The sequence below is a fragment of the Strix aluco genome, chromosome 1, assembly GCF_031877795.1.
Source record: "Strix aluco isolate bStrAlu1 chromosome 1, bStrAlu1.hap1, whole genome shotgun sequence".
In the NCBI taxonomy this organism is placed as follows: Eukaryota; Metazoa; Chordata; class Aves; order Strigiformes; family Strigidae; genus Strix; species Strix aluco.
Genome location: NC_133931.1, coordinates 140,934,878 through 140,961,231, shown reverse-complemented (window position 1 = coordinate 140,961,231; position 26,354 = coordinate 140,934,878). Strand labels below are relative to the sequence as shown.

The following is a 26,354-nucleotide window of genomic DNA, read 5'->3' as shown; positions in this document are numbered from 1 at the left end:
GGAGAGCCCCACGGCTCGGCGCGCCCGCGGGAAGGGACACTTGCCTCCCGACGCAAGGAGGGACTCCTCCGGGGGAATGTCACGCTGTGGAAAAAGCATTTCCCCGTGGCAGGCAAACACTGCGCGACGAGGCCACGTGGGGCTTGACAGATCCGTGGGGCGGCGGGGGGCGGGGGGGGGAGGGAGGGAGGACTGCCCCAGCCCCTGCCCCGCGTTGCTCCCCGGGGCGGTTTGAACGCCGAGGGTAGGCGCCGGCGGATGCGGGGTGTGGGGGGATGCGGGGAGCCGGGGGACTGCGGGGCCCCGAGGGGTGTGGGGTGCCGGGAGATGCGGGGCACCGCGCTCGCCCCGCCGCCACCCCGCCCGGCAGGCAGCGGCCCCGCCGCCGCCGCCAGCGCCCTCCCGGGCCCGGCCGCCCGGTGCCAGGCAGCGGCTCTCGCCGGGGACGGCGCTGCCGACCGACCGGCCGCCGCTGGCCCCCGCCCGCCCTGCTGGAAGCCGAGCCCGGCCGGCCGCTGCTTCCCCGGGCAGCGTGCGGGGGAGAGGAGCGAGCCCTGTTGCGGGGGGGTGGGGGGAGAACGGGGACAGCGAGTTCTGGGCAGCCCCAGGCTCCCCTTGGGCTACAGAGCCCTTAGTTCCGTGGGCCAGGCAGGGGGGCGACTTCGAAATGGCATAAGGGGGAGATGATGGAAGTGAAAGCAAGCCATCATTAAGCGATTCATTAGAAAATCTATCTGTCTCTCTGTCTGCGTTCCTGTCTGTCTGCTATCTGTCTGCTACCTCCGCCACAATTACATATTGAGTGGACAGGGCTGGCTAGTATCTCAGAATTAATCTACTTACTCTTCTTTCTATTATTTAGTATATTGCTTGTGAAAGAGACGGTGCTTTTGAAGAGGCGAAAAGTGAATGACCCAAAGGGGGGGGGGGGGGGGGGAGATATAAAAATGATAGCCCAAATATAAACACATCAATAAACAGGGTGCGCAGCATCCTGCGAGGATCCATTTGAACTGCTCGCGTCTGGATTCTTTCTGTGGCATATGTCTGGCTTTATATTTTAAATGGTAATCAGACCTCGGGAAGAATCCAGCGTTAACTAAAGCATTAGGAGCTGCAACCGCACAATCAATCCTCCCAGAGTGGCATTGCTCCCTAAGAGATTCTTCAGCGCAGCAGAGAGCGTTTTATCTCCAGGAAATTTAAGCCCAGCCTGGCGTCGTGGCGGTGATGTTAGGCTGGAAGCAGCCCCCTTGCTCGGTAGTTTAACGCGAGAGGCACCAGGCCCCTTTACGGTTTCCAATGATCCGTGATAAACAATAACACGTCTTTTATTTCTTAAAAAACGAGACAATCAAATAAAATGAGCGGAGCCTGAGCATAAAACACCGGGCGAGCCGCGGCTTTATTAATTTTGTGAGACACACAGGCTGTGCAGGGAGGTGAGCAGGCGTTGCTGCCGGAAAGCCCAACCGCGGGGAGAGAGGAGTGATAGTAAAAGCTTCATCTGGACACCGCTTCAGCCTAGGTATAATAAACATCAGGACCGCCGGGCTATTTTATAGCGGTGCGTGTGATAAGAGGGGAGCAAAACTTGGAGCCGGTACTAGCAAAGCCCGCTCCTTCCCCTTCCCGGGAGCGCGGCTCCCGCCCAGGCGCAGGCACTCGCCCATGTGGGCGAAGCGTGCGCGCCTGTGTGTATGGAAATCCATATTACACATTAATATACATCTATCTCCCAAATTCAGAGGTCGACCTGAGAGCAGCTCGGTGCATACGAAACCAGACGGGGAGGGGTTGCTGGGGAGGCCCGGGCTTCCATTGGCTGCAAGCGTCTGCCGTGGTGCGGGGGTATCTCTAATCATATTCAGCATGTTTTGCACAAGAAATGTCAGCCAGAAAGGGCTATCTGCTCCCTTCGCCAAATTATTCCACAACAATGTCATGCTCCGAGAGCCCGGCCGCGAACTCTTTTTTGGTAGACTCCTTGATCAGCTCGGGCAGAGGGGAAGCGGCGGGAGCAGGAGGCGGAGGCGGAGGCGGAGGCGGCTACTATCCCAACAGTGGGATCTACCTGCCACAACCGGCCGATCTGTCCTACGGGCTGCAAAGCTGCGGACTTTTCCCCGTTTTGGGCAAACGCAATGAAGGTACTTCTCAAAGCATGGTCCCCGGCTCGCACCCCTACGTGTCAGGGATGGAAGTGTGGCTAGACCCGCCCCGGTCCTGCCGCATGGAAGAGCCGGAGAGCCAGCAGGCCACCTCGTGCTCCTTCGCTCCAAGCATTAAGGAGGAGAGCTCCTACTGCCTCTATGACTCTGAGAAATGCCCCAAGGGCTCGGCCGCCGCAGACCTCGCTCCCTTCCCCCGCCTGAGCTCCGAGGTCAGCCCGGCCGCCAGCGGTGGCGGCGGCGGTGGCGGCGGCGGCGGGGTCCCCGTCCCGGGCTACTTCCGCCTCTCCCAGGCTTATGGCACCTCCAAGAGCTACGGCGCGGGGCCGGCCGGGGCTGCCCCCTTCCCTCCGCAGCCCCCCGGCCGCTTCCAAACGCCTCCATCTTTGCCTCCCGTCCCGGACGCGGGGAGGAAGGAGGACGAGGAGCGCTCCCCCAGCCCCTTGGCGTGCGTCTCCCAGAGGGAGGACGAGACTCAGGCTTCATCTTCCACCGCAGAGGAGCTCTCTCCAGCTCCGTCGGAGAGCAGCAAAGCCTCTCCCGAGAAAGAGCCCGTAGGTAAGCGAACGATGATGGTGATGGTGGTGGTGATGATTTAAAAAAAAAAAAAAAAAAAGCAAGAAAAAAAAAAAAGCGGTCGAGGATCATAGTGGCATCGCGATGCGAAAGGAGGATCCCAGCTGCCCCGCGGGGCTGCCAAGAAGCGCTGCTCAGATTGACCTTCTGAACTTTGTAATATTCGGGCATGGGGTTGCAGTAAAAATTAATGTCCATCCTATAGTTTAAAACCCTTAGAGCCTTCGCTCTGGGCAACTTTAGCCTGCATGCTGCTTAAACATATAGAAAAACAAGATCAATCTTTCCCCTGTGATGTGAAGGTGCCTACCAGATAACAGAGATGTTTGTAAAGCATCCAAAATAAGCAATAGGCAGTGCCAATAAATAAACCTATTAACGCGGTAAGTTATATTTTACGATCCAGAATGCTTTTCGGAATAACAGCCGCGCTGAAATGTGCCATCTATGAACTGCTATCAAATTAGACTGATGAATGCACCGCGAATATCCTTCAGCGTCTACACTAGATAACAGGGTTGTTATTTATTCATTTGCTTATTTATTTCCCTTTCGGGTCCCCGTGGCAAAAAAAAAAAAAAAAAAAAAAAAAAAAGAACTCCCCTTCCCTGGGCGGCAGACTTTTCAGGCGCTTCTCTCCGGACGCGTTTCAGACCCCCTGTTATTCCTTCAGGCGCCCCGTTGGAAAATAATAAGATCAAAACAAAAAAGAAAGCGGAAAACTACTAGAGAGCCAACCCCAAACCACGAACCACTCCGAGCCATCGAGGGATCGGTGTTACCTCTTTCCCAGCCGGTGCCACCGATAGGAATAAACACCCTGTAATTGGGGATTTTTAATTTTTTTTCCCCCCCCCCCTCCCCCGAAATGGTTGGAAAGGAGAGGGCCGGGGCGAAGCTCACCGGGAAGGCAGGGGCTGGAGCGGGAAGGCTCCGGCTCCCCAGCTCACCTTGTTTTCCACCTCCAGAACACACTTACAAAGTTCAGATCCGCAGGCTTTAGCGTTTTTTTTGGGAAGCAGGTGCCTGGAGGGGGGGAATAAGACTCCAGACTATTCACCAAGCCGCCCCCCAGTACCGGTGGCTCGGAGCGGCCGAGGGGGAGCGGGTAAAAGCCTGTTTCGGGGGGTCGGAGATGAACTACCCAGCGGGGCACGCTGCCCCGCCGGAGGCTTCCCGGAGCTTTTTGAGCAGAGAGAGATTTTCCAGGGCGGCTCCGGGACTTTTGGGAAACCGCTTTAAAGGTCTCGGTTCCCACAAGGACACCGCATATTCCAACTCTCCGCAGCTGGCGGAGCGAGGCCCCCGCACACACACACAGACACACGCACAGATGCTCCTTCCACCCTCTTCGCCCCCCTCCCCCGCTCTTTGCCTCCTACCCGCTGGTAACGTCCCTTTTTTACTTTCTCAAAACTAGGCAATTCAAAAGGAGAAAATGCAGCAAACTGGCTCACGGCAAAAAGTGGCAGAAAGAAACGGTGCCCCTATACCAAGCATCAAACTCTCGAGCTGGAAAAGGAGTTTCTATTCAATATGTACCTGACTCGTGAGCGTCGCCTAGAGATCAGCCGCACAGTCCACCTCACAGACAGACAAGTTAAAATCTGGTTTCAGAACCGCAGAATGAAACTGAAGAAAATGAACAGAGAGAATAGGATTCGGGAGCTCACAGCCAACTTTAATTTCTCTTGATGAACCTATAAACACATCTTTATGGTTTAAAGAGCCAGTATCATTTTCCTAGGCTGTAGTCATCCGCACCTGTATGGATTAACGATTTTAGACGTTCTCAATATGTCCTTAACCTCTTAAGAGCTACTTGGGGTGGGGGGGGGGTGGGGGGAATGGGGTGCGGACTAAAGCCACGCTAATGCACAAAATGCCGTGCGTGAACCTTCCCGCTTCCTTCAGCCTTCCCCGGGGCCGATTTGTTCCTTTAAGCTTTGAAACACAGAAACACCATTTCAGGAGCTGCACATCTCTTTCCCCCCATATCTCTCTCTGAAAAGTAAACAAGCTTGGTTAAAGGCGCATTCTTTTAAATTATAAGCGGTGTAACTTGGACTGTACGTAGCTTCAGAATGAAGAATTTAAGCCTTGCCATATTTCTATATATTGGGAGCTTCCCCCCACCCCCTCTGTTTTCCTTTTCTGCCCCCTCCCCCCTTTTTCCTTCGAAAAGCAGGAGTTACAATAATGAAATGCAGGCATCCTTTAAAAAGGCTTCATGGGAACGGGTGTTAAGAGCGATTTTTTTTCCCCTTTACCTTGAAAGTCAATATTACAGCTTTAAAATTGGCCAGGAAAATGAAATCTCTTCTCTTTAAAGGTATAAAAGAGTTCGTGTTGCTCATGGACTAAATTATGACACTTACCTCTGAAATTCTCTCGCTCTTTCTGGTTGTAGATATTTACTTATTGTAGTTTTGCTTAAATATGTGGAATTAGTGATTTTTTTGGTCTATAAATAACGTTACCGTTGGTAACGCATGACAAGCACACAGAAATTCCCCCTTGAGAAGAAAGTAGTCACTTTTTCCTCACTAATTTCACTGAAAAGTATATATCCTGAACATCAGAAAGACTTTCTGAGCCAGAGTCTGAGATTGCGAGGGAGAATATGTCCGTCTTCCTTTATACTGTGAAGTTACATGCATTAAAGGGTCAAACATATAGGTGGAAAAATTTAAAAAGAGAAAAAAAAAGAAAGAAGGGGAAAAGCTATAAATACAGATATGTATAAATGTCTATTATTATTAAAATGCCGATACTGTTTTAAGCAAATGCATTCTATCGTTATTATAAATGTTAGTTCTAGCTATATCTAGTTCTTACCTTAAATCGGAATAAATTAATATTGTAATGCTGCTGTGCGTGAAAAAGACGATGTTTATGTTCTCATAGAAGAATAAAAAACCGTGGAATGAATCCTTTTAATTTTACCTCTTTTTGTGACTGTTTATCCTCAGGTTCTACTTTATGTCTTCGAGAACTTTTACAACAGGAATAGTTGCCTAAACCCCCTGCAATTACTTTAGGAATCTATTTAAATATTACCTAGACGGTCGTAATTTGTCTGGGCCATATAGCGATGGTGCTCTAAGGTTTGTCGGCTTTTGTTCAGTTTTATGACTTGCTAGTATATCTGGATTGTTGCTGTCTTGAACGAGTGGTTTCAGTTGACTGAGGAGCTGCATAGACTGAGGAAGCAAATTACTATTTCTTGAGGGTAGGGAAACGATTTTTTTTTTTTTTTTTTTTGTATCAAACACCTACAAGTGTGCAGAGATCTTTAACTCCAGAGGACGATGACAAAATTCTAGCTTTATCTCAGGGCTGAGAAGAAATCGTCAAGGTGAGCGCATGGGGAGGGGGGGACCCCAGCCTCGCCTCCCTGCCAGCGGGCCCCTCCAGACGAGTCTATTCCCTACCTGGCTGCATGCGGAAGAGCTTATTTCACCCAGGCTGCTTTTTTTGCATCCTCCCTTTCTTGCTGCATGTTTAGCTAACAGAGTCTTGCACAAAGGGAAGGCAAAGGGAGAGCTGGGAGAGGAGCTAGAACTAATGCTTCCTCGCAGGGTCTGTGTACGCCGGGAGGAGGGGGAACAGACTTTGAACCCGGGCTTCTTGGGAGCCGTTAGCTTTTCATGATGTAACATTGTCGTGCACGGCCTTTTTCTTCCCGATTGCATCTGCATGGAGAGGCGAAAGCTGCCCGGGGAGGGGGAGGTGGCGGTTGTTATTATATTTTTCTCTTGTTTTCATTAACCCACCCGAGGCTGGCCGGGGTGCGCGGAGGGGCGCCGGCGGGGCGGTCGGGCGGGAGAGAGGGATGTTTTAGTCACGTTTCTGGTTTTATTTTCGTAGCGGGATCCTTGTGTTAAGGACCACGGCAATGGGGAAAGTAATAATTAGCGCCTGAGAACTGCTCTGTGGTTTAGGTAGTTTCATGTTGTTGGGGCTCCACCTTTCTCTCTACAGCACGAAACTGCCTTAATTACTTCAGTTGATATCATCACCAGGTATGCTTGGTGCGAGGGTCCTTTCTGCCCGAAGAAATCTTAGCGCTGAAGTGATCTGTAGGCGTCAAGTCCCAATGCCATTGTTCCCCATCTGCAACGGAGCCTCCTTTGATTCCTCAGATAAACACGGCAGCCGAGGGGGGAAGCTTGACAAGTTCTTCAAGGTTAGCTAGCTCCTAAGCGAGTCCCTGCCTGCTTGCGGGATTTTAATATATCTCCTAGGCTGCATTCAAGGTCAGGTGCGTTTTTGCATTCTGCTCGGCGTGGGTCGAGCTCGGGGAGGGGGGCGGGGGGGTGGGCTGTTTTTATTTTTCTGTCTGGATTTATGAAAAAACAGAGACCCAAAACCCTGCTTGGGGGAGGGGGTGGGGAGAGATCAAGCCCCGCTCCGCGCCCCGTCACAAACCAGGCCCCGGAGCGAGGCGCCCGCGCCCGGGCGCACCCCACTCGCGGCGGGGGTGCCCGGCCCCGTCGGTGGCTCTCGTCCCCTGTGGCAGGGGGGGCTGGGGGTGGCTGGTGCCCACCGGGGCTTGTCGCAGGGCTCCACCGTTCCCCTCACCGCCGCCCGTCGGGCCCGCTCCCCCGGGGCTGCTCGGGGGCTCCGGCTGCCCCGCGGCCCGCAAGGCCTCGGTTACGATCACGATTGCGGCGCGGGCGCGGGCGCTCTCCGCGGCGGCGGAACGGGCAACAGCGACCTCTCCGGGCCCGCCGGCACCGCCGCCGCCGCCGCCGCCTTTTGTGTCCGCAGCGCGACCGCGGGCAGGGGCGGCTCCCGCCGGGCCCTCCGCCCGGCAGCCGGCGCGGCAGCGGAGCGGGGCACCCCCGGCAGCGGAGCAGCAGCCAGGGGAAAGGGCAGGAAACTCACTCGTTGGGGCGTTCTTTCTCTTTATTTTTTATAGCGACCGTGGTTATTTTGGCCTAAAACGTTATAAGAATTTTAAAAATCCCCACGAAGTTTTTCGGAAGTCCAGGCGGGGCTGCAGGAACTCAGAGGAATTGGGGTAGCGGATTTTGGCTAGATCCATCCCAGCCGGTTCCTTAGAGAAGGAGACGTCCACGGCTGGGGCAGGAGCAGAGCTCTCCGTTGCAGTCAAATTGAAGTGCTTGTGTCTGCCTCCACACACACCCCGCGCGTCTGACGGGCTATCTGCTGGGTCTGTGTCCATACGGGGAGTGTATTTACAGTGTATATGGCTGTGCGTGCCGTTAGGGCGTTTGTACCTAGCCTTGTCTCTGCCCTTCATTTCCCATTCGAATCGCATGATCCTGCTTTTGGACGGCTTCCCCCCAGTTCTGAATAATTTTTTCTCTCCGCTGTGCCAAAACACCTCCGTGCATTCGCAGCACTGGCGATTCCGTGAGAGAGGTTCGCAGCGGCAGGAAACCCTGGGGAAAGGCGATCCTGAACTTCCCGTTCAGGAGAGCTCGCCAACGCCCGCCGATTCTGCCCCGCGCCCGCGTACGCTCCGCGCCTCCGCGGTGCGTGGCTAATGAAGCGGGGCTTGCAGATGCCCCTCGCTTAAAAACCGACGGGGTGCCTCCTGTTGCAGCCGGGGGTGAGAGCTAGCTGAACGGAAGCCCTGCTGTTTTGGTTATACCGGGATGGAGGGCAGGGAGTCTTTTTATCCAGGCACGATCGCTCCAGCAGTGCTTCGTTGCTGGGAATTCCGATTTCATAGCGCAATTTGGTGTGAACGCCTCTTTCTACCCTGTTTGGGGGTCTTTTGCCTCCGAGGGTGTAAACCGCCAAAACCTTCAGTAATTTGCAACGCAAATTGTACGAAGCCCACGCTGCCTCCACCAGCCTTCGGGGCTCGGATGCGAAATGTACATTGCGGGAAAAATGGGTCTAAAAGGACGAAAAGAGAGGCGAATGCTCCAGCGTTCTTATCAACAACGTGACCGCGTGAAAAATGTCTGTAATTATTCGCTATATTTTATCTCTTGCTTTCTGCACACCCTCTCCTGCCGCTTGGACGCCGGCAGTGAACAAATGCAGAATTTTACAGGGAAATAAAAAAGCAGGCACGTTGTTTTAAACGGTATTGTTATTGTTATTCATTTGCTATTATTTTTGGTGGGGAACCAAAAAAATGAAACCCGCTGCAAGTTGAGAACCCAAATTCGAATATAAACATCCAGGACTCCTGCAGCTAAGATTATTTTTTCTGAATGGAAAAAGGAAGTTCTACAATCACATTTCACCACAGCTGACTCTTAATAATAAATACAAATGACGTCGAGTTCCGTCTTTCCAGGAAAGAAATACAATTATTTTTTTCTATTACGGCGTGTCTATACAATGGCCACAAAAAATAGCAGAGGAGAGCTTTATTTGCATTTTTTAAATTGTTAGAAAATAACGGGCTCCTTGTTTGTGGAGATCCTGCAACTGTTCCGTAATTTTCGAACCCTAATGGGAGTTAATAGTTTCATTATGGGCCTTTGTAATGCTGAAGGGGGGGGAGAGAGCGTTGTTAAAATAGGATCTCTGTAAGATTTCGGATTAAACTGTTGGGAAGACATGAAAAGAAAAAGAAAGAGAGGAGGAGGGGGGGGGGGGAGAGAGGGAGAGGGAGAGAGACAGCCCACATAGCGATGTAAAACTAATTAGAACCACACTTTCGCATGCACAATATTTACACGTGATTTTAATTATTACTCAGCCGTCCCTACCATTTGCTGGGCTCTATGTTCAATAAAAGATATTTCGAGTAAATTGAGCCTCTCGCGGAGATTTTTTGTGCCCCCTGCATCCCATTGACCGCTCTCCTTCGCCAGCCACGGGGATAAACAGCGTGAGCGTCCGCCGGAGAAAAAGCCGGGACTCCCAGGCATATTTGCAAAGCGCTCAGCCACCACTTTAATTCCTAACACTGGACTTGGATCTGGCCGCCTCTTACTTTTCCCCCCGCGCACCCTCCCCTCCTTCTGCGGAGGACTGTAACCCTCCGCTCGGTTTCCGATGCCGCTAGCGTGTGTCCTGCAGTCAAAGGAGGTGCCAGCAAATAAATAACTATATTTGCACATAAATTTGATTCACCAGAATGCGGGACGGCCGACTGCGAGCGCCCCTTTGATAGCCGCCCGGAGAAGCAGGGTGCCTTTCGGCAGCGGGGAGACGGGGCTTTTTCTCCCCTTTCCCCCCGCTGCTTCCCTGCATAGTTAAAGAATTAATCGTCGTGATAAATACCGCCGCCCGGCTCTGCCCGCCCTCCTTCCCTCCCGGCCAGGACGGCGGCTCCGCTGCCCTCCGCTCCCCTCCGCGCCGCCCAGCCCCGGCCCCGGCTCCTCTCCCCGGCCTGGCGAGGGGGTCCCCGGCCGCCGCCGCCCCGTCCAAGGGCAGGGGCGGGCACGGAGGACGAGGAGGGTGTTTCGGTCACTGCCGCGCTCTGCCCGGCCGGGTGGGGTGGTGAAGTGCAGTTTGGTGCGGGCCAGCCTAAATACCGAGCCGGCGCCGGCCCCGGCCCCGGTCCTCCTCCGGCCGGGCGGGGAGGGCTGGCTCGGCGGCGGAGGTTCGGAGAGGGGATACGTTGAATTTGACTTTCCGCTGCCAGCTCCGAGCCGAACGGAACGGTATTATTTACAGTGAGCTCCCAAACTAAACACAATAGTATAATTTAACCTTTCCAAGCACTCGTAAATTTTTACTGCTGTGAAACACAACGATGCAAATGAGCGCGCTCATAGTTACTGACTTAATAACAACCCCGTGGCTCCCGAAACAATAACTCCTTATGAAATATAATAAATATATATTTAAATACAGTATACCGCAACTGCTATTTTGCCTTTTTTATTGCTTCGGTTATTGTATAATTTTATGTGAAGGCCTCCGATCAGAAGGGTGGTGGTTGTTTTTTTTTTTTTTCGCGGGGAACACGACCCACTGATGGGATGATTAATTATGATATAAAATAGTCCGCTTAAACGGGGGGGGGGGGGGGGGGGAAGGGAGGGGAGAGAGCGAGCGAGAAAGAGGGAAGGGGGGGCTGTAATACAGAATCCGATCTTTTAATCTCAGTTGGCCGCAATTAAAACAAACCCCGCCGTATAACTCAAATATCCCTTTGCATAAAAACATATGGCCTCGCTATAAAAATTATGGCTGGAAAACAGTGACCCATTAATAGCCCGCGGACTGATTTATACTTTATTGTTCTGCTCCCCCGCCACGTGACCGGGGCAGCCAATGGGCGCCCGGGCTGCCCTCAACTTATTACTGACTCTACTTCCCCGCCAGCACCAAGTTGTTACGTGAAACCCGCAGCCCCGAACCGCGGCGGGTCCGCCGCCCGCGCCCGCCATGTCGGCTCCCGGGACCCTCAGCAATTACTACGTGGACTCCTTCCTGGTGCCGGAGGGGGACGAGCTGGCGGCGCCCCGCTACGCCCCCGCCCCGCTGGGGCCGCCGCCGCGGCCGGCGGCGCTGGCCGAGCACCCCGAGCTGGCCCCCTGCAGCTTCCAGCCCAAGGCGCCCGTCTTCGGCCCCCCCTGGAGCCCCGCGCACCCCGCCGGCGCCAGCGGCGTCCCCGCCGTCTACCACCCCTACGCGCACCACCAGGCGCCCGTGGCACCGCCCGACGGCAGGTACATGCGTTCGTGGCTTGAGCCTGTGCCGGGCTCCTTGTCTTTCCCCGGGTTACCTACCGGCAGGCATTACGGCATTAAACCTGAACCGCTGGCGGCCAGGAGGGCTGACTGTACCACGTTTGACACTCACACTTTGTCTCTCTCTGATTATGCTTGTGGTTCTCCTCCAGTTGATAGGGATAAGCAAAGCCACGAAGGCGCATTCTCTGAAAGCAATGGAGAAAGTGAGGCAAACGGAGAGAAACCGCAGATCGATCCAAGTAAGTGGGACTGCGAGGGGTAATGGATTTCGGGGCGCTGCGCCGGCCGCGGGGAGGTGCCGAGGCGCTGGGGCTCATTACGCGGCCGAGCACCGGCCGTGCCGCCGCTGCTGCTCCTCCAGCTCGCCGGGCTCTGCCATCCGCAACAGCCAGCGCTGCCTTTCGCAGCCTCGAACGGGATCTAGGACGGCTCGGGCTTTCCAGGCTGAAAGGAAAACAAAAACCCACCCTACAACTGCAACTTAAGCAAAAAAAAAAAAAAAAAAAAAGAGAGAGAGAAAGGCAAAAGCCGCCCACCCCCCGTCCCAGCCACCCCAGCAAACTCCGCAGGACGTGCTCGCATCCTCCTGCCTCGCCGCACTCCCCGGCGTGGGCAGACCCCGAGGAGAGGGTGCCTGGGAAGCACTGGATGTTAATGGGATCTTTTTGAGACGGCTCGCAGGCCGGGGCGGCTACTGCTGGGCTCAGAGCAGAAACCTCGCCGCTGACTTGGTGTCCCTTCCCCTCCCCCCGGCGTCTCCTCGGTGGAAAACCCCCGGGCTGGCTGGATGCTCCCCGGGCTGCGGGACTGGTGGCAGAGTGCCTCGGGATTGCTATCGCGATTAACGCCGTGCGAATAAGGGTCCTAAACCGGCGAGGTTTTGCTTATGCCAGCTGTAGACTGACTCGCCAGCTCCCTGGCTCTTGCCTGTCATGACACGGGAGAAGGTCGAAATTAAAAAGTGAAACAATTTCGATGACATATTGGTCTGGCCGGTCAGTCCCCGGGCTGGCAGTTCCAGGGGGGTGTGCGTGGGGATGCCAGGGAGGAGGGAGGGAGCTAGCAAAGAGAGAGAGAGGAGGAGAAAGCGTATTTTAAAATTGCATCCTACAAACAATAAAAAAGGCGAGGGGAGGCGGGGGCGGAGGGGCTTTGCCGCGTGTGGTTGCGTGTGACCTCTCCATGTGTCTGTATTTTGGAGTCCATTGTGCCTCACCATCCTCTGTGCCTGGGGACGTGAGAGCCACGTCCTAAACCCCAATATCGGGACAGCCACGCGGCTGGTCCTGCGTGGGTCTCTCTCCCCAGCCCCCTCCCTTTACCCCCCTCCCCCCTCCCCGAGCCTGAACTTCTGTCGTTTTCGTTGTAGATAATCCAGCTGCAAACTGGCTCCACGCAAGGTCCACCAGGAAAAAGCGATGCCCTTACACCAAGCATCAGACGCTGGAACTGGAGAAGGAGTTTCTGTTCAATATGTATCTCACTAGGGACCGTAGATACGAGGTGGCCAGACTCCTCAATTTAACTGAGAGACAAGTGAAAATCTGGTTTCAGAACAGGAGGATGAAAATGAAGAAAATCAACAAAGATCGAGCGAAGGACGAATGATGGCGACACGCGGGTTAAAATGAAAATGCATAAAGTAAAAAAAAAAAGAAAAAAGTTAAAAACAAAACAAAAAAATCCTCCCCTCGAGCCCTGCCATGCAATGCGTCTGGGTCCAGGCCTCATTTTTTTCCCCATGGCAAATTCAGATTATGATTGTACCTTGATTGTCACAGAGGCCAGTTTGCCAGGAGAGGTACAGTAAGACTTTTAATTTTCTAATAGGAAAGAAAAAGGGGGCATTAGCACGAAAAGGCTGTTTAGCTGGCTTGTATAAATCTACCTGTTTCTTCACTTACGGAAAGAAAAAAGAACAAAAAAAAAAAAGAAAAAACTACCTTTTCATAATGCACAACTATTTACGGACTGTATAGTTTAGTCTACGTAGCTAATTTTATTCGCTATTTGCGCGGCAGAGAGATCTCTGCTCTAATACTTGAACACTGTGTTTTATTGTGGTAATTATGTTTGTGACTCAATTTATGTGCTTGGGTGCTGTACCGGATGTAATGGTGTAAGCTAGAATTCAATTTGAACTCAGGTTGTTTATTATAAAAATTGCATAGAGTATAGCTCTGTAGTGTATTAAGTCTTTTCTGTATAATTAGACAGTTAACCTTTGATTGTAAAATATATATTATATATATATCCCAACACAAAAAAAAAAAAAAAAAAAAAGTAGAAAAAAAGTTCGTCCGGGATGTCTGGGAATTACGGTTCTCAAAATGTTGAAGCAAGTCATTTTAGTATGCACAGTTGATATATATATAGTACTGTCTTTGTCGGTTGTATATATAATCTATATATTAAAAAAAGTAAATAAACAGACTAGCTTAAATATTGTTTTTGCACCAGTGAGCAGTTATCAGATTTCGGAGCTATACGTATATGTGAAAAGGGTAACTACCTATGGTTTACGTTTTAATTTTAATCGAATGATTTGATGGTTATTGTAATGAAGGTGAATTTTATTGATAATAAATTATACACTATAAAAACCTACATTTGGTTATTGTAAATTTGTATCGATTTAAAAAAATAAATCTGGGAAGTTATGTTGATGCAGAACGTACACTGTCTATTTTGAAATAGTTACCTCATGGCCTACTGACCAAATCGTTGTGTTGAAATGATATTTAACTTTTTGCCAAATAAAATATATTGATTCTTTTATATTTTGTGATGTTTTAAGATTATTAAGGAGGGGATCTTCCACGGCTCACCGAATCCCACCAGCAGACGTGGCAGGGCTAGGGCAGCTGCAGAGGCGAGGCGAGCAGCAGTATTATTTCTGAGCAATTTCTGAGCAAACCCACGGTTCTAGAAACGCAGGCGCCAGGTGATAAAAAAATTTGGGCTTATTTTCATCCTAAATGGGCTGATTCGGTTTCTAAATGTCATGGCTTCCCTGAGAGGAGGCACAGCTCCCCCCTCCCAGATATAATTTGGTAAACTGGCGCTTAGCAGTGCGAGGGGGGAGCCCATTCGGATGGCAGAGGGGGCACAGTCCCGAGTTAACGCGGTTTTAATAAATTCGCCTGGTGGGGCGGGGAGGGGGGGATTTAGGACCAAATCAAAATGTCCGACGTTCTTTAGTGCGGACAATAATGTAAATCAGCTCGGACAGCGACATTTAAGCTGAGATGGTTAATTAGCCTCCCCAGAAAATGTCTAGCACTAAGTGTGCTTCGACAAGCTCTGGGAGAAGGCTCTCCTTACCAGGGCGTTCATTTTAAATTCCCTTCTAGAGATAATCGCGCATGCAAAATATGTTATTTCAAACGTCACCCTTCCCTTGCCTTCACGTTTGGGATTTTTTTCCTCCCTTTTAAATGTCCCGTGGCAAATAAAAACAACCCGTTGCATTTTACTAGCGCCTCGGCTTATATGTATATGTATGTATAGATAGATATAGATACAGATAAAAATTTACTGACAATTATGGCAGAATTTATGGTGTCAATTTTACTCGCTGATTTAGCCGAAGGAAAGAGCTGGACTGACTAGAGCAGAGAAGACTAAATAGGACTTATTTTTAAAAACAGAAAGAAGGTTTCTTTGCAGTGGAAGATTTTCACACACACCCCCATTGCGCCCACCCCTCCCCCGCCGCCCCAAGCCAAACCAAGCTCGGCAACAAAAGAAAATAGCGAAGTCTGTGAGCTTGCTGAAATTTACCCTTTTTTTGGGCGGACATCTTATTGCTCACAGTAGATATCCTCCATAATACGAGGCGCAGCACACTTCTGCACCACACCGACCCTTGTTTGCAAATATGTCGAATAACAATAAAAGCCTCTGTTTTAAGGAGGTACACTAACATATATATATGTATCTAAAGCAAAATAAGACGGAACACACTTATGGTCTTGGCAGAAGATGTTGTTAGGAAAATTCAGAGCCATACAGTGCAATAAAAGAAAATGACTGCTGTAACCGTTTATGGGGTGTAAAACGCTGCAGGGCTAAAGACAAAACTTAGGGAGCCGGTAAGAAGTTTACAGATGTGCAGAACTGCGGGAGGAAAAAAAAAAAAAAAAAAAAGCAGCTTTCGGCTTCACCTTAAAAAAAAAAAAAAGGAAAGAAATCCGGGGTAAGATTTGATGAGTTCTAATTAGTGAAAGGGAGCTCGTTCTGGTGTGCACACACACAAAAAGCCCCTAATTGATCCCTGAGCCAGTATTTGGGGATGCTGGGACGCCCTCTGTTGTTGCAGACAGAGGCAACTTCAAAGAATCAGCATTAAGAGTGTGTAATAAATGACGGGTCTGCAAACTGTCTGGAATTCGGCCCTTAATGAGTTTACAACTGTCCAGCCACAATTAAGATTTTCTACAAAAGCCTTTTCATTTGTTTTGTCTGGCTGTTTTAGATAAAGCGGGCGAGCGGAAATAACAACCTTTTATTGGCCTTCCCCTGCTTAAATCCAGGCTGGGAGGTGGACATTTATCTTCCCGGGCGCTGGCGGGCCGCGGCGCTGGCTCCGCGGCGGCGGCGGCGGCGGCGGCGGCGGTGGCGGCCGCGCGGCGGCAGGTGGCGCTGTGAGCCCGCGAAAGAGAGCGCGCCCGCCCGCCCGCCATCAAGCGCTCGGCCACCTCCCCGAAAGCTCCTAAAATGTCGACTTTGCGGGAGCATAACTGGGGTTGAAACCGCTGCTTGGGTTTCAACAAAGGCCCATAGGTTTGAGTTTTTGGTGGTGGTGTTTGTTTCCCCCCCCCCCCCCCACCGTATCCCGGGCGTAGGGTGAGGGGTGCCCCGCTGGCACCGGGCGCGGTCAGGGCGGTGTTTCCCGCCTGGCCGCGCTCGGGGCTCTCATGGCAAAAGTAAAGCTTGCTCTGCACCCAGGATGTACCGTGCATTTATTCTTCTCAAAAGACCGAGGCGTTTCATATCAGCTACCAGGGACGGCCGGAGCCCTGGCCCCGAACCGCCGGCTCCTCTGTCCCGCGCCCCGAATCTTCGCCCCTTCTCTGGCGAGGCTCTGAGCCTGCAAACGGGGTGCCCTGACCTCCCGAAGGAGGAACGAAGTGTTTGGAGAAAGGGGGAATCGAAGGGTTGGGGCAGGGTGGAAGAGGGTCTCCCCCCATCAGCTCGGGGAGGAGAGAGCGCCCCAAGAACTTCGCCCTCGGAGCGGGGGGCGAAGCGCCGGATTTCCCAACGCCCTTCTCCGCGCCCGCGTAGCTGGAGGCACGGCCGTGCGGGGAAACGGCAGCGCCGCAAACCTCTCGTTTGAAAATTATTTACCGGCGAGTAAAATTCCTCAACAGCTGTCTATGATACAAATAAAAAGCCCTGCTTGTGTCCCCAGCAATTTCAGCTCTGTGGGACCCGTTGTAATTGTATGAGACAGATGCGAGCAGGCTGATGCTCTGCAAACTTGACGTGTCTCTCAAAGTCATTCCTAACTTCTCCTCGCCTTCTATTTTGATTTCCTCGAGTCGTTTTCGTGGGTTTCCTTTCCCCGTTTTGCTTTTGTTGGCTTTCGCGTCCTAAGAAAGAGTTTTAGTGGTGGATTGTGAAGTATTTTCAGATGACAGTTGCCAAAAGAGAGGGGGAAAAAGTAATTGGAAGGAAAATAAAGGCAGGAGGAAAGGAAGCATAAAATGTGAGCTGCAGTATGAACGTTGTGTTTTTCAAGTTTAAGCCAGACACGTAAACAAATCGCTGCATAGTACCCCGTAACAGAACTACTTTCTCTGCGTTTTATTTACATTTCCTTAAATCAAAGCCAACCTCTTGATATCGAAATTCTGCATCGGGAAGGAATGTGAGCACTGAGCTATTTTTTCCCCGCAGTGTTTCAAAGATTTAATTCTTTCTAGGGATAAAGAGTAACAGCCACTCCCTGCTTTCTAACAAGAGCCTTCCTATCAAATGTTTGTCTACAATGGCATTGCTAAACTTATTATGATTAATTATTTTTTTCCTTGGGCAGTAAAATTATATTGAAATTAAAAAGTGTTTATGCGTCGTCATACTAAGTAATAACTTGGCACAGTGCGTTCCATTATAATCGTGGATAAATTACGGCGAGAACAGATTCCAAAACAACAAAATCTTCTCTAGTATGAACCACATCAAGATATTGCTTAATACACGAGCCATAATCATGTAGTGCTCCCAGGTCGCTTGTAACTTATGAGCACCGTTTTATCACAACCTTTTACTTCCCGGAAAAGCTCAGAAGGCAACGAGAGGTAGTCCAGAGCTCACACGAAAAAAATAAATACAGTGAATCCCGCCTAGAGGATGATGTGTAAAGCGTGTGAGAATACTGCGGTGACCGAAATCTTGCAATCTGCGCCCGTTCGCCGTTTCCTCGACTGGAAAAAAATTAATTCGTGCGTTTTCAAGGCGCGGGGATCCAGCCTGGTTTTCTGAGCAACAAAACGAGAGATTTCAGAGGCAGCGTTATGCCTAGCATGCAGAGGGTGGGGGAAGTAAACAAGGTGGCGGGGACCCATGTCTGGGGGTCCTTTTAAGATTTATTCGGTGAAGACTTTGAGAAATCTTGAGGGTGGGCAGGAAAAAAAGCTGCAAGCAAAAAAATATATGTATAAAAAAAGGTGCGGCAGTAAACAAACACACGCAAAGAAAAATACATAAACGTGCGAATTGTACGGAATCAGAGAGCTCGAAATACAACCACCCGGCTAATCTATTCGGTCCTATGCTATCCATATTTAAGTCTAGACATTGGTTATATTTGCTGTTTCTTTCTTCTTGCATCTTGGTATGTTGTCACCAGAGGAGCAATTTATTGGTCTAATGTCATCTACTTCAGCCTCTTTGATCTTCTTGGTCGTCGTCTTGTTTGCATCGCATTCGTTTAACTTCTTGGGCCTTTATTCCTTTCCAGCAGCCTCTTCTGCCGGCGTGTTCCCACATCGCGATTGCGACCGCAGGGATATTGTCTAATATTGGCGAATTGGAAGAAATAACCCAAAGGAGCTCTTTCGCCAGCTTCTCCCTTACGCCTGCGAATAACAACTGCGTTTTCCCGTACTTAACACTTGGAAAATATCTACGTATAGCTGCCACCTTTGCATGCTCTGAAGCACCAAGATCTCAGGGATCTGGCTTTAGAGAATTTACTTGCTTCTCTCAGTAACCTATATTCATGGGGCTGCAATAACCGCGCATAAAGAGTCCCAAAGGGTGCGTGTGTGTGTGTGTGCGTGTGTGTTGGAGGGGTGTGTGGGGCGGGGGGGGGAGAGGGTGTCCCACGTTTACAAAATGTAAAGTTTAGGGTCCGTGCGAAATATCGCCAAGAACAATTTTAACTGGTGAGAAAGTCTTTGTACACGGGGCACCAAACTATAATTGAAAGGAGAATTTCCGGGGCAATTCCATTGTGCTCCTTCCAGTTTATGATGTGCAATACAGGCAGGCAGTAAAAGCTGTCTTTACCAGGACTCCCTGTCTGAGGGAAGGAAACTCATTTTACGATCCGTTTAAAGGAAGGGCACGGTGCAGCATCCTCAATGGAGAGCCATTCGCATTGTTGGGGAGCCCAGTGTTTAGAAAAGCAGCAACGCTCCCCGGCATCTGAGCGTACCGCTGCCGCCTCACGCTTAGGACTGTAAGGTAGGTGGGATGGAAAGGTAACAGGGGCATTAAACAGGCGGCTGAGATGTGAAGCCGTTTGTAGGCGATTTCTTCAACTCTGGGGGTTTTGGTTTATTATGTTGTTTTTTGTTTGTTTTTTTTTCTTTTTGACACGTTCAGAAAGTTGAGTCCTCACATATCTCCCCCCCCCCCATTTTTGGTGGTGTTTTTTTGTTTGTTTTTTGTTTTCCGAGGAGGGTGACGGTAGTTTTCTCCTAGGGGGGCTAACGGCGGGGTTCACTCCAGGGGGGCGCCTTGATTTTCCCGGCTCGGGCAGCCCTTCGGGGCCGCCGGGGGTGCGGCGGGGGCCATGCGTGGCGGGGCCCGGCGGCTGGGGCTTACACTCCCCCCCCCCCCCCCCCGTTTATTTTCCTCGCGGAAAAACCACGCGAGGGTGACGAGCAGCCTCCTTTAAAGTTTATATTCTATTATTTGATTTTTTCGCAACACCCCCCCGGTCCGTCTAAAGGACCACATGGTCTGTGCGTGTCCTCCCTCGGGGGGCCCGAGCGCCCGCCCCCCCCGCGGCGGCGCCGTCGGGGGGCGAGGGGGCGGCGGCGGCTGGAGGGCGCTGCCGGGCGCGGCGGCGGCAGCGGCGTCCCCGGCCCGTCCATGGCCGGGCACCGGCGGGCCGCGGCCGGCACCACCTGTGAGGCGGGCGGGGATTGGCGGGCGGCGTCATATGACCGGTCACGTGCTCAAGGCAGCTCAGTCCAAAAGAAAATGGGGTTTGGTGTAAATCTGGGGGTGTAATGTTATCATATATCACGCTACCTCGTAAAACCGACACTGAAGCCTGCCGGACAACAAATCACAGGTCAAAATTATGAGCTCTTCGTATTATGTGAATGCGCTTTTTAGCAAATATACGGCGGGGGCTTCTCTTTTCCAAAATGCAGAGCCTACTTCTTGCTCCTTTGCAAGCAACTCCCAGAGAAGCGGCTATGGACCAGGCGCGGGTGCCTTCGCCTCCTCCATGCCCGGCTTGTACAATGTGAACAGTACCATATATCAAAGCCCGTTCTCTTCCGGATACAGCCTGGGCTCTGATGCCTACAACCTGCATTGTTCCTCTTTTGATCAGAACATTCCCGTCCTCTGCAATGAGCTAACCAAACCCAGCTGTGAGAAAGCGGAGGAAAGCAACCTGCACAACCAGGCTGAGCCTAATTTCCGGATATACCCCTGGATGAGGTCTTCAGGTAGGGGCGAGCGGAGAGGGCTCGGAGCTGTGGCAGCCAGGCAAAGCGTGTCGCCAGAATTACTGTCAGCACAGCCTTTATGGTTTTAATTATAGCCGAGGCGCCATTGCGTAGAAAGCCCGTGGCATTGTATGTAAATGAGTATCATAAAACTTTTTATTGCCCAATTAATGGGTTCTAGCCTCGTAAATTTATTTAACTCCATTTGCTATGGAATTTTAGCATTGAGCTGCTTTGCGCTGTTCGCTATAGAAATGTGGAGAGTTGGCTGCGGGCTCCTACAGCCCCCATGGGCGAACGTCTCCCCTGCCCTCTGCTGAAGTTGGGCAAAAAAATCCCGCTGGCTGGGGAAGGCGGAGGGGAGAGGGGCGTTCAGGAGCGGGGGACGGGCTGCTGAGGACTTTGCCAGCCCACGCTGCCGAGACGTGCCACTCTCGTCTCCCCTGCCCTTTCCACTGAGATAAGGATCTATAGAAATGTACTAAACAGGAAAACGGGGAGGGGGAGGGGGTGCACTGGGGGCGAGAGTGTGTGAAAAAGGAGAGCTCTCTTCTGGAGCTAAATGCGATGTATTGTTTACGATCCGGGCGGGGGGGGGGGTGGTGGTGGTGGTGGTGGTGGGGTGGAGGGAGCCCCCGACATTAAAATAAAATAAATACAGCCCAGCCTTCCAGCTTTTTATTTCCCCTTGCGAAACGCGAAAGTCTGGAAGGTTTTAGGGAAATACATCGCCTGGGGAGAAAGTTCCTCCTCCCAAAAGCAATTTCCTCCCCCACCTCCTCTCCTGAATGCTTTCTCTCCACTTTTTCTAGGTCTCGAGCAACTTAATTTTTTCCCTGCCTGAGCAGGGCAGGTCGTGTGGCTGAAATGTCTTTGTTAGGGCAAAGTGGGGGGGTGGGTGGAAGTGAGAGAACGGGATCATTCACTCTGGCTCGGCCGCTTTTGGTTTGTTTGTTTGTTTATTTAAATAATAATAATAATAATAATAATATTAAGGGAAAAAAAATAAAAAGAGAAAACTTTCCACCTCTCCTTGCCTAACTCCTGGCCGTGTGTGCCTGCTTTCAGGTCCAGATAGGAAGCGAGGGCGCCAGACCTACACCCGCTACCAGACGCTGGAGCTGGAGAAGGAATTCCACTTCAATCGTTATCTGACTCGGCGGCGGCGGATAGAGATCGCCCATGCCCTCTGCCTGACGGAGAGGCAGATCAAAATCTGGTTCCAAAACCGGAGGATGAAGTGGAAGAAGGAGCACAAGGAAGAGAGCTCCAGCACCCCGGCTCCCAACGAGCCCACGTCAGCAGCAGCCTCTGTCGAGAAAGTGGAAGAAGACGAGGAGGAGGAGGACTAAGGAGTCCCACTCGAGGAAGCGATCTCTTAGTATAATGTATGCACATGACAGTTGGAAAAGCTCCCTTTAAAGAAAAAAAAAAAAAAAAAAGAGAGAGACTCACTGTTTTTATTTAAAAAAAAAATCAGTTCCCTTTAATAATCATCTTGCAAGCGAGCGTTTCCAAACATGAAAACGTTTCTTGGGGTGGTTTTCCAGCCTTCCCTCCACTCTCCCGTACTCCCCAAACCTGCCCTGTGCCGAACCTTTCGGTAATATCTCCTAAGAGCATCCTACAATCATTTGTTTTTTTCATTCACCCAAACCTGGGTGGGTTTGTCCAGGGGACATTTCAGTGGGAGAACTGCTGCTTGCACAGATTGTAAACCGTGACCTTCCGAAGTAACTACCTGACTCAGTAGTCCCAATCGTGTCTAAGGGGAAAAGTGCATTAGGCTCACATTAAGAAAAACTACCTAATTTTTAATAAGTAGCTCTGCACTTCTCTTTTTTCTTTTTTTTTTTTTTTTTGTAATTATTGTTAGAAAAGTATCATAACTAACAACTACACTAACAAAAGGTTAAACAGCAAGTGGGGGGGGGGGGGGGGGGAATGTTCCACAAACCACTACAATCTACAGCAATGATTTGTACTACCTATTTTCCAGACTACCTATATATCTTGCTCCGCCTACCTATCTTCGAAAGTATACTGTATTTTAGTAGTCAAAAGAAGATAACATTACTAATGTGAATCGCAAAATGCTTTTAGAAATATAAGTGTAGTCGTTCGAAAAGCACGCATCAATAGCTTTGGTATAGAATTTGGTACCGAAAAGGCTGAATATATTTAAATTTAAAATAATATATTTATTCCAAAGCAATTATAAATGAAAACCATATGCTGCAATATATCTTTGTTCTCGATTCTTTACTATTCCGAGTGAGGAAGCAAACACACGCCAATATTGTACAAAGCGGTTTAATATCTCCCGTTGGCTTCTACCTTCGGCTGCCTCTGCTAAAGGCCGTTTTCTTATTCTAGGTTGATCTTAATATAGCGGAAAGTATTCTTTGAAAAGTGAATTTAAATGACCATGTAACCACCTTTAAAAAAAAAACCTGTCCTGATTATCGGAACATGTTAATATGTAATACCGTGAATTTTCCTACAATAGCAGATACTGTATATTTGAACGATTTTTTTTTTTTTTGTCATTTATATTCGTCTTGGAGCTCATTTGTAAGATCATGTCATAAATTGGGAAGTATGTAATTAATTTGGAAACTTTGTAGCATGATGTATTGTTAAGAACTCTGTATAAATCCGTCTTGAAGGTTTGGCTAAAGTTTATTCAAAAATTGTATGTTACAATGTGTTTCGATGTGTTCGTTGTGAACATTTGGGTATGCCGTGTAAGTATTGGAAGTGGAAAAAAAAAATGTCTGTGAACTCTCTTTGGAAGTGATACCGTGTACAAGTATCTCCCACGATAAATGTGTTTTATGTTACACAGAAAATAAATATGCTTGTTGACAATGAATTGTGTTTCTTTATTAGGGAAACAGTTCGAAGGAAGCATCAAAAAATAATTTACACAGACAAATAAAGAAATTAGACCATATAAATCTCCCCCCCCCCCCCCCCCCCCCCGTAATCGGAAGGGAAAAAAAAAAAATCTAAGGTGATGAATTGATAGGAATCAGTCAATTTCTCTATCTCGACTTCGTGATTATTTTTTTTTTTCCCTAGCGCAGTTGATTAATAAAGCGGAAAGCCTTCTTTATGGGAGGGCTTCCTTTCACCCTGTTCCCGTGTCGTCTTGCAATCATAACCCCAGTCCAGGCGGCCGGCGATCAAGCCGAAATTGCATGTAGCGAAATAATATTTTATAATGAACAGAAAGTGAGATGCGAAACTTCCAAGTGTAAATGATCTGGTCGGGTACGTGTGGGGTTTGTGCATGCGGCTGTCGGGGAGCGGGGGGCATCAGGGTAGCATTAAAAAGGGGAAAAATCGCCCCGCTTTAGAAAATGTGTCATTTTTGCCAGGTATCACGTAATGTCAAGGAGATCTAATATTTTCAATCTTTTAAAAAAATTTTGTAAAAAGAAAAAAAAAAGCTCGCCCCAAAAGTCCGTTTATTCGTCCGGATAAATACAGGTAGAAGCAGTGCATCATTTGCGCAGAAGTTCCCTTTTTCTACTACACTCCGTTCCTGGTCAACGTACTAATTGTAATTTTAATAAAATTAGTACAAACTCCAGGTCTTTTAAAAAACTCCAGGGCTGCCTCTGTGGTAAGATGGCGCCTCTCTAAGACCTGCCTCTTCTTAGTGATGAGGAAAAGGCCATAAATCCGTTGTTGTTTATGAAAATTTACAACTTTGCAATACAACTTTATGAGTTGTTCGGTTTTTCCATTGGTCGTTGTCGGTCATGTGGATGGTAACCGTGAACATGAACTTTTTTATAATTTCCCTTGCGAGAATAGAGCCGCATTCTTTTGCTGAGCTCTGTCCTGCTTCGGATCTCTCTGGCTTTCAATCCCCATTTCATTTGTTCTTTGTAAGGCAATAGTGAACAAAGTGTGCGGAGGTTCGGCATAAGCAGCCGCCTAGAACACAGATCCGGGATGGCAATTTCCAGTTCCCCCGCTGGAAGGTGTGGCATATTGGATTCAAAGCACTGGCGTGGCAGATTTTCAACTTGCAACCTGGCTAATTTCCTGCTTCTTCTGGCACCAAAAGGAGGGCGATTCGTCTCCTGTGCAGCCAAAGCGACAGCTGTCAAAGTCGCAGGGGCTCCTGTGAGCCAGAACCTAAAAGGTGAGAAATGTATATGACACTACCGTAAGCAGGGAAACATGGTTTAATACGTTTAAATATTAGACATGTGCAATTAAACCAAATGGAAATGTTGCCGGCCAAAAATAGAGGTGGCTGCAGCTCAGTTGATTTCGACTTAACCAGTGCATGCAAAAATATGTCTAAATAAAATGTCTACTTTCTATTATTTAGCAAGGAAGCTGTGGATTTTTTTTTTTTCCCACGAAGTTTATTTCTGTTTGCATTTGCCGGGAGATTGCTGTGACATACACGTTATTTTCTAAGAATTCAGGTTTTGCAGCATCAATCCGAGGGGATTTTTTTTTTTTCCAGCACGAGGGGGAAAAAAATTAACCCCCCCAAACATTAATATATTTTTTATTTCGCAGCATTAACTTAAAGTTCATTTGCGACAGCTGAAATTTATATGTAATTTATTTTTTACTATTGCAGAAAAAAAAAAAAAAAGGCAAAGCAAAAACCACCAGTCAGCAGAATATCTCCTGGCTCCCCTGGCACGTCCAGGAGGAAGGTTATTTCTAGACGGGGGAAACAGCGCGAACGTGCCTTTGGTTTTCTTTATCAGCTCAAGCGCTGCCTGCAAAATCCCCGTGCCCCGCCGTGGGTCCGTCGGAACAGCCTTCGCGGCGCTTTCCGGCGTGGGTAGCTTGCGCGCCTCGGCTGCGCGGAGCGGGCTTAGCGGCGGCTAAACCGATTTCAGCGCCGGAGACGGAGCTTTTTTTTTTTTTTCTCCCCCCTCTCTCCCCCCCCCCCCCCCCTTTCTCTCCTTGTTGTGACTGTTACGGTGCGGCGGCTGGGGCGGGGGCAGCGGCGGCTGGCGGGCCGGTGCCCCGCGGTGTGTGGCGGCGGGGGGGAGCGAGGCCCCGGGGACGGCACCCCCGAGATCCGCCCCCCCCCGGCTCCCGCCGCCGGACCTCGGCTCCCGCCTCCTGATGGCGAATGCGCGGCTCGGGGCGCTGGAAGGACTGGCGGCGGCGGCGGCCCTGGCCGTGCCGCCGGGCCGATAAAGCTCAGCATTTGCATTGCACTGCGGTATCCGCCGGACTGGAGCTGCAGCGGGCGCCGGATTATTTATTGCGGGGCCGCGGGTGCTCAGTGCTGCCACGGCGTGGCGGGACGGCGGAGGCGGGCGCGGAGCGGAGCGGCCCCCGCAGCCCCTGGGAAGGGCAGCGCTGGGAGGGAGCCTACGCTGCTCGGGAGGAAACCCAAATAAAAGACACACACCCCCACCCACCTCCCCCCCCCAAATTAAAATCAACAACAACAACAACAACAACAAAAATCTGGCCTACCTTTTTCTACGGGAGCATCGGAGCTCGCCTCCGGGCAAGATATTCCGGCAGGACCGGCTCTGCCCCCTCCCCTTCCACCTCGGTGTGTGTCAACTGTAAAATATCACCGTGGGAGCTGGATGGGGAGGACCCGCCCGCGTCCCCCCGGCCAGGCTCCCGATACCCTGCCAGTCTAAACAACGGTTCGCCTTGCCCGAACTGTTTGGATTAGGAGCTATTAGCTAAAGGTTGGTTTTGGTGACGCTGCCGAGCATGAGAAGGATTTGTAAGTGGTTTTCGATACGAGGAGAAGGAGGCTTTTAAGCTTAAGAGGGTAACTGCCCCCGCACCTGTGTCCGAGGGCGGCTGGGGCTGCCGGCCGGGTTTTCCGCGGGAGGAGGAAGGCGAAGTGTTTGCTGGAGGAGGTGCTGGGGGTGCGGCGAATTCCGAAAACAAATAAAAGGCGGATGAAATACACGGGTATCGCAAAGTGTGACTTTGTTGCGGTGGCAAAATGCAGCGGCTGGCTTTCTGCTTTCCAGAGGGGGGGAAATGGTGAAGGGAAACTGCTGAGAAATATGTCCGGGCCGGGCATTTCCTCG

The 26,354-nt window shown here is 50.5% G+C and overlaps 4 protein-coding genes across 10 annotated transcripts in view; all 4 read left to right on the top strand.

The window, feature by feature from the left end:
- The first annotated feature begins 1,888 nt into the window (after window positions 1–1,888).
- HOXA10 (homeobox A10) lies at window positions 1,889–4,556 on the top strand. Of its 2 annotated transcripts, none has more exons than XM_074837948.1 (2): window positions 1,889–2,729; window positions 4,168–4,556. In XM_074837948.1, the coding sequence occupies exons 1-2, from the start codon at window positions 1,889–1,891 to the stop codon at window positions 4,440–4,442; spliced, it is 1,116 nt and encodes a 371-aa protein (XP_074694049.1). In that variant the 3' UTR covers window positions 4,443–4,556. The 2 variants fall into 2 exon arrangements, with proteins under 2 accessions (XP_074694049.1, XP_074694059.1); XM_074837958.1 differs by having other exon boundaries at window positions 1,940–2,725; window positions 4,168–4,432.
- Window positions 4,557–11,020: 6,464 nt separating this feature from the next.
- HOXA9 (homeobox A9) lies at window positions 11,021–14,164 on the top strand. The gene is made up of 2 exons (XM_074837997.1): window positions 11,021–11,625; window positions 12,756–14,164. The coding sequence occupies exons 1-2, from the start codon at window positions 11,079–11,081 to the stop codon at window positions 12,992–12,994; spliced, it is 786 nt and encodes a 261-aa protein (XP_074694098.1). The 5' UTR covers window positions 11,021–11,078; the 3' UTR covers window positions 12,995–14,164.
- Window positions 14,165–19,854: 5,690 nt separating this feature from the next.
- On the top strand, window positions 19,855–22,211 carry HOXA7 (homeobox A7). The gene is made up of 2 exons (XM_074849463.1): window positions 19,855–20,301; window positions 21,370–22,211. The coding sequence occupies exons 1-2, from the start codon at window positions 19,926–19,928 to the stop codon at window positions 21,651–21,653; spliced, it is 660 nt and encodes a 219-aa protein (XP_074705564.1). The 5' UTR covers window positions 19,855–19,925; the 3' UTR covers window positions 21,654–22,211.
- A 45-nt stretch (window positions 22,212–22,256) lies between these two features.
- Window positions 22,257–26,354, top strand: part of HOXA3 (homeobox A3) — a 47,457-nt gene continuing 43,359 nt past the window's right edge. For all 6 annotated transcript variants that reach the window (XM_074837911.1, XM_074837902.1, XM_074837895.1 and 3 more), the window contains exon 1: window positions 22,257–24,460. The gene's annotated coding sequence lies outside the window, so the exon portion shown is untranslated. The remainder of the gene's footprint in view (window positions 24,461–26,354) is intronic.

Bases quoted from the DNA above. Each gene is read 5' to 3' on its own strand.
- HOXA10 (XM_074837948.1), top strand. From the start codon at position 1,889: ATGTCAGCCAGAAAGGGCTATCTGCTCCCTTCGCCAAATTATTCCACA. The intron at 2,730-4,167 runs GTAAGCGAACGA...TCTCAAAACTAG, and splicing joins TCCCGAGAAAGAGCCCGTAG to GCAATTCAAAAGGAGAAAAT.
- HOXA7 (XM_074849463.1), top strand. From the start codon at position 19,926: ATGAGCTCTTCGTATTATGTGAATGCGCTTTTTAGCAAATATACGGCG. The intron at 20,302-21,369 runs GTAGGGGCGAGC...GCCTGCTTTCAG, and splicing joins CCCCTGGATGAGGTCTTCAG to GTCCAGATAGGAAGCGAGGG.
- HOXA9 (XM_074837997.1), top strand. From the start codon at position 11,079: ATGTCGGCTCCCGGGACCCTCAGCAATTACTACGTGGACTCCTTCCTG. The intron at 11,626-12,755 runs GTAAGTGGGACT...TTTTCGTTGTAG, and splicing joins GAAACCGCAGATCGATCCAA to ATAATCCAGCTGCAAACTGG.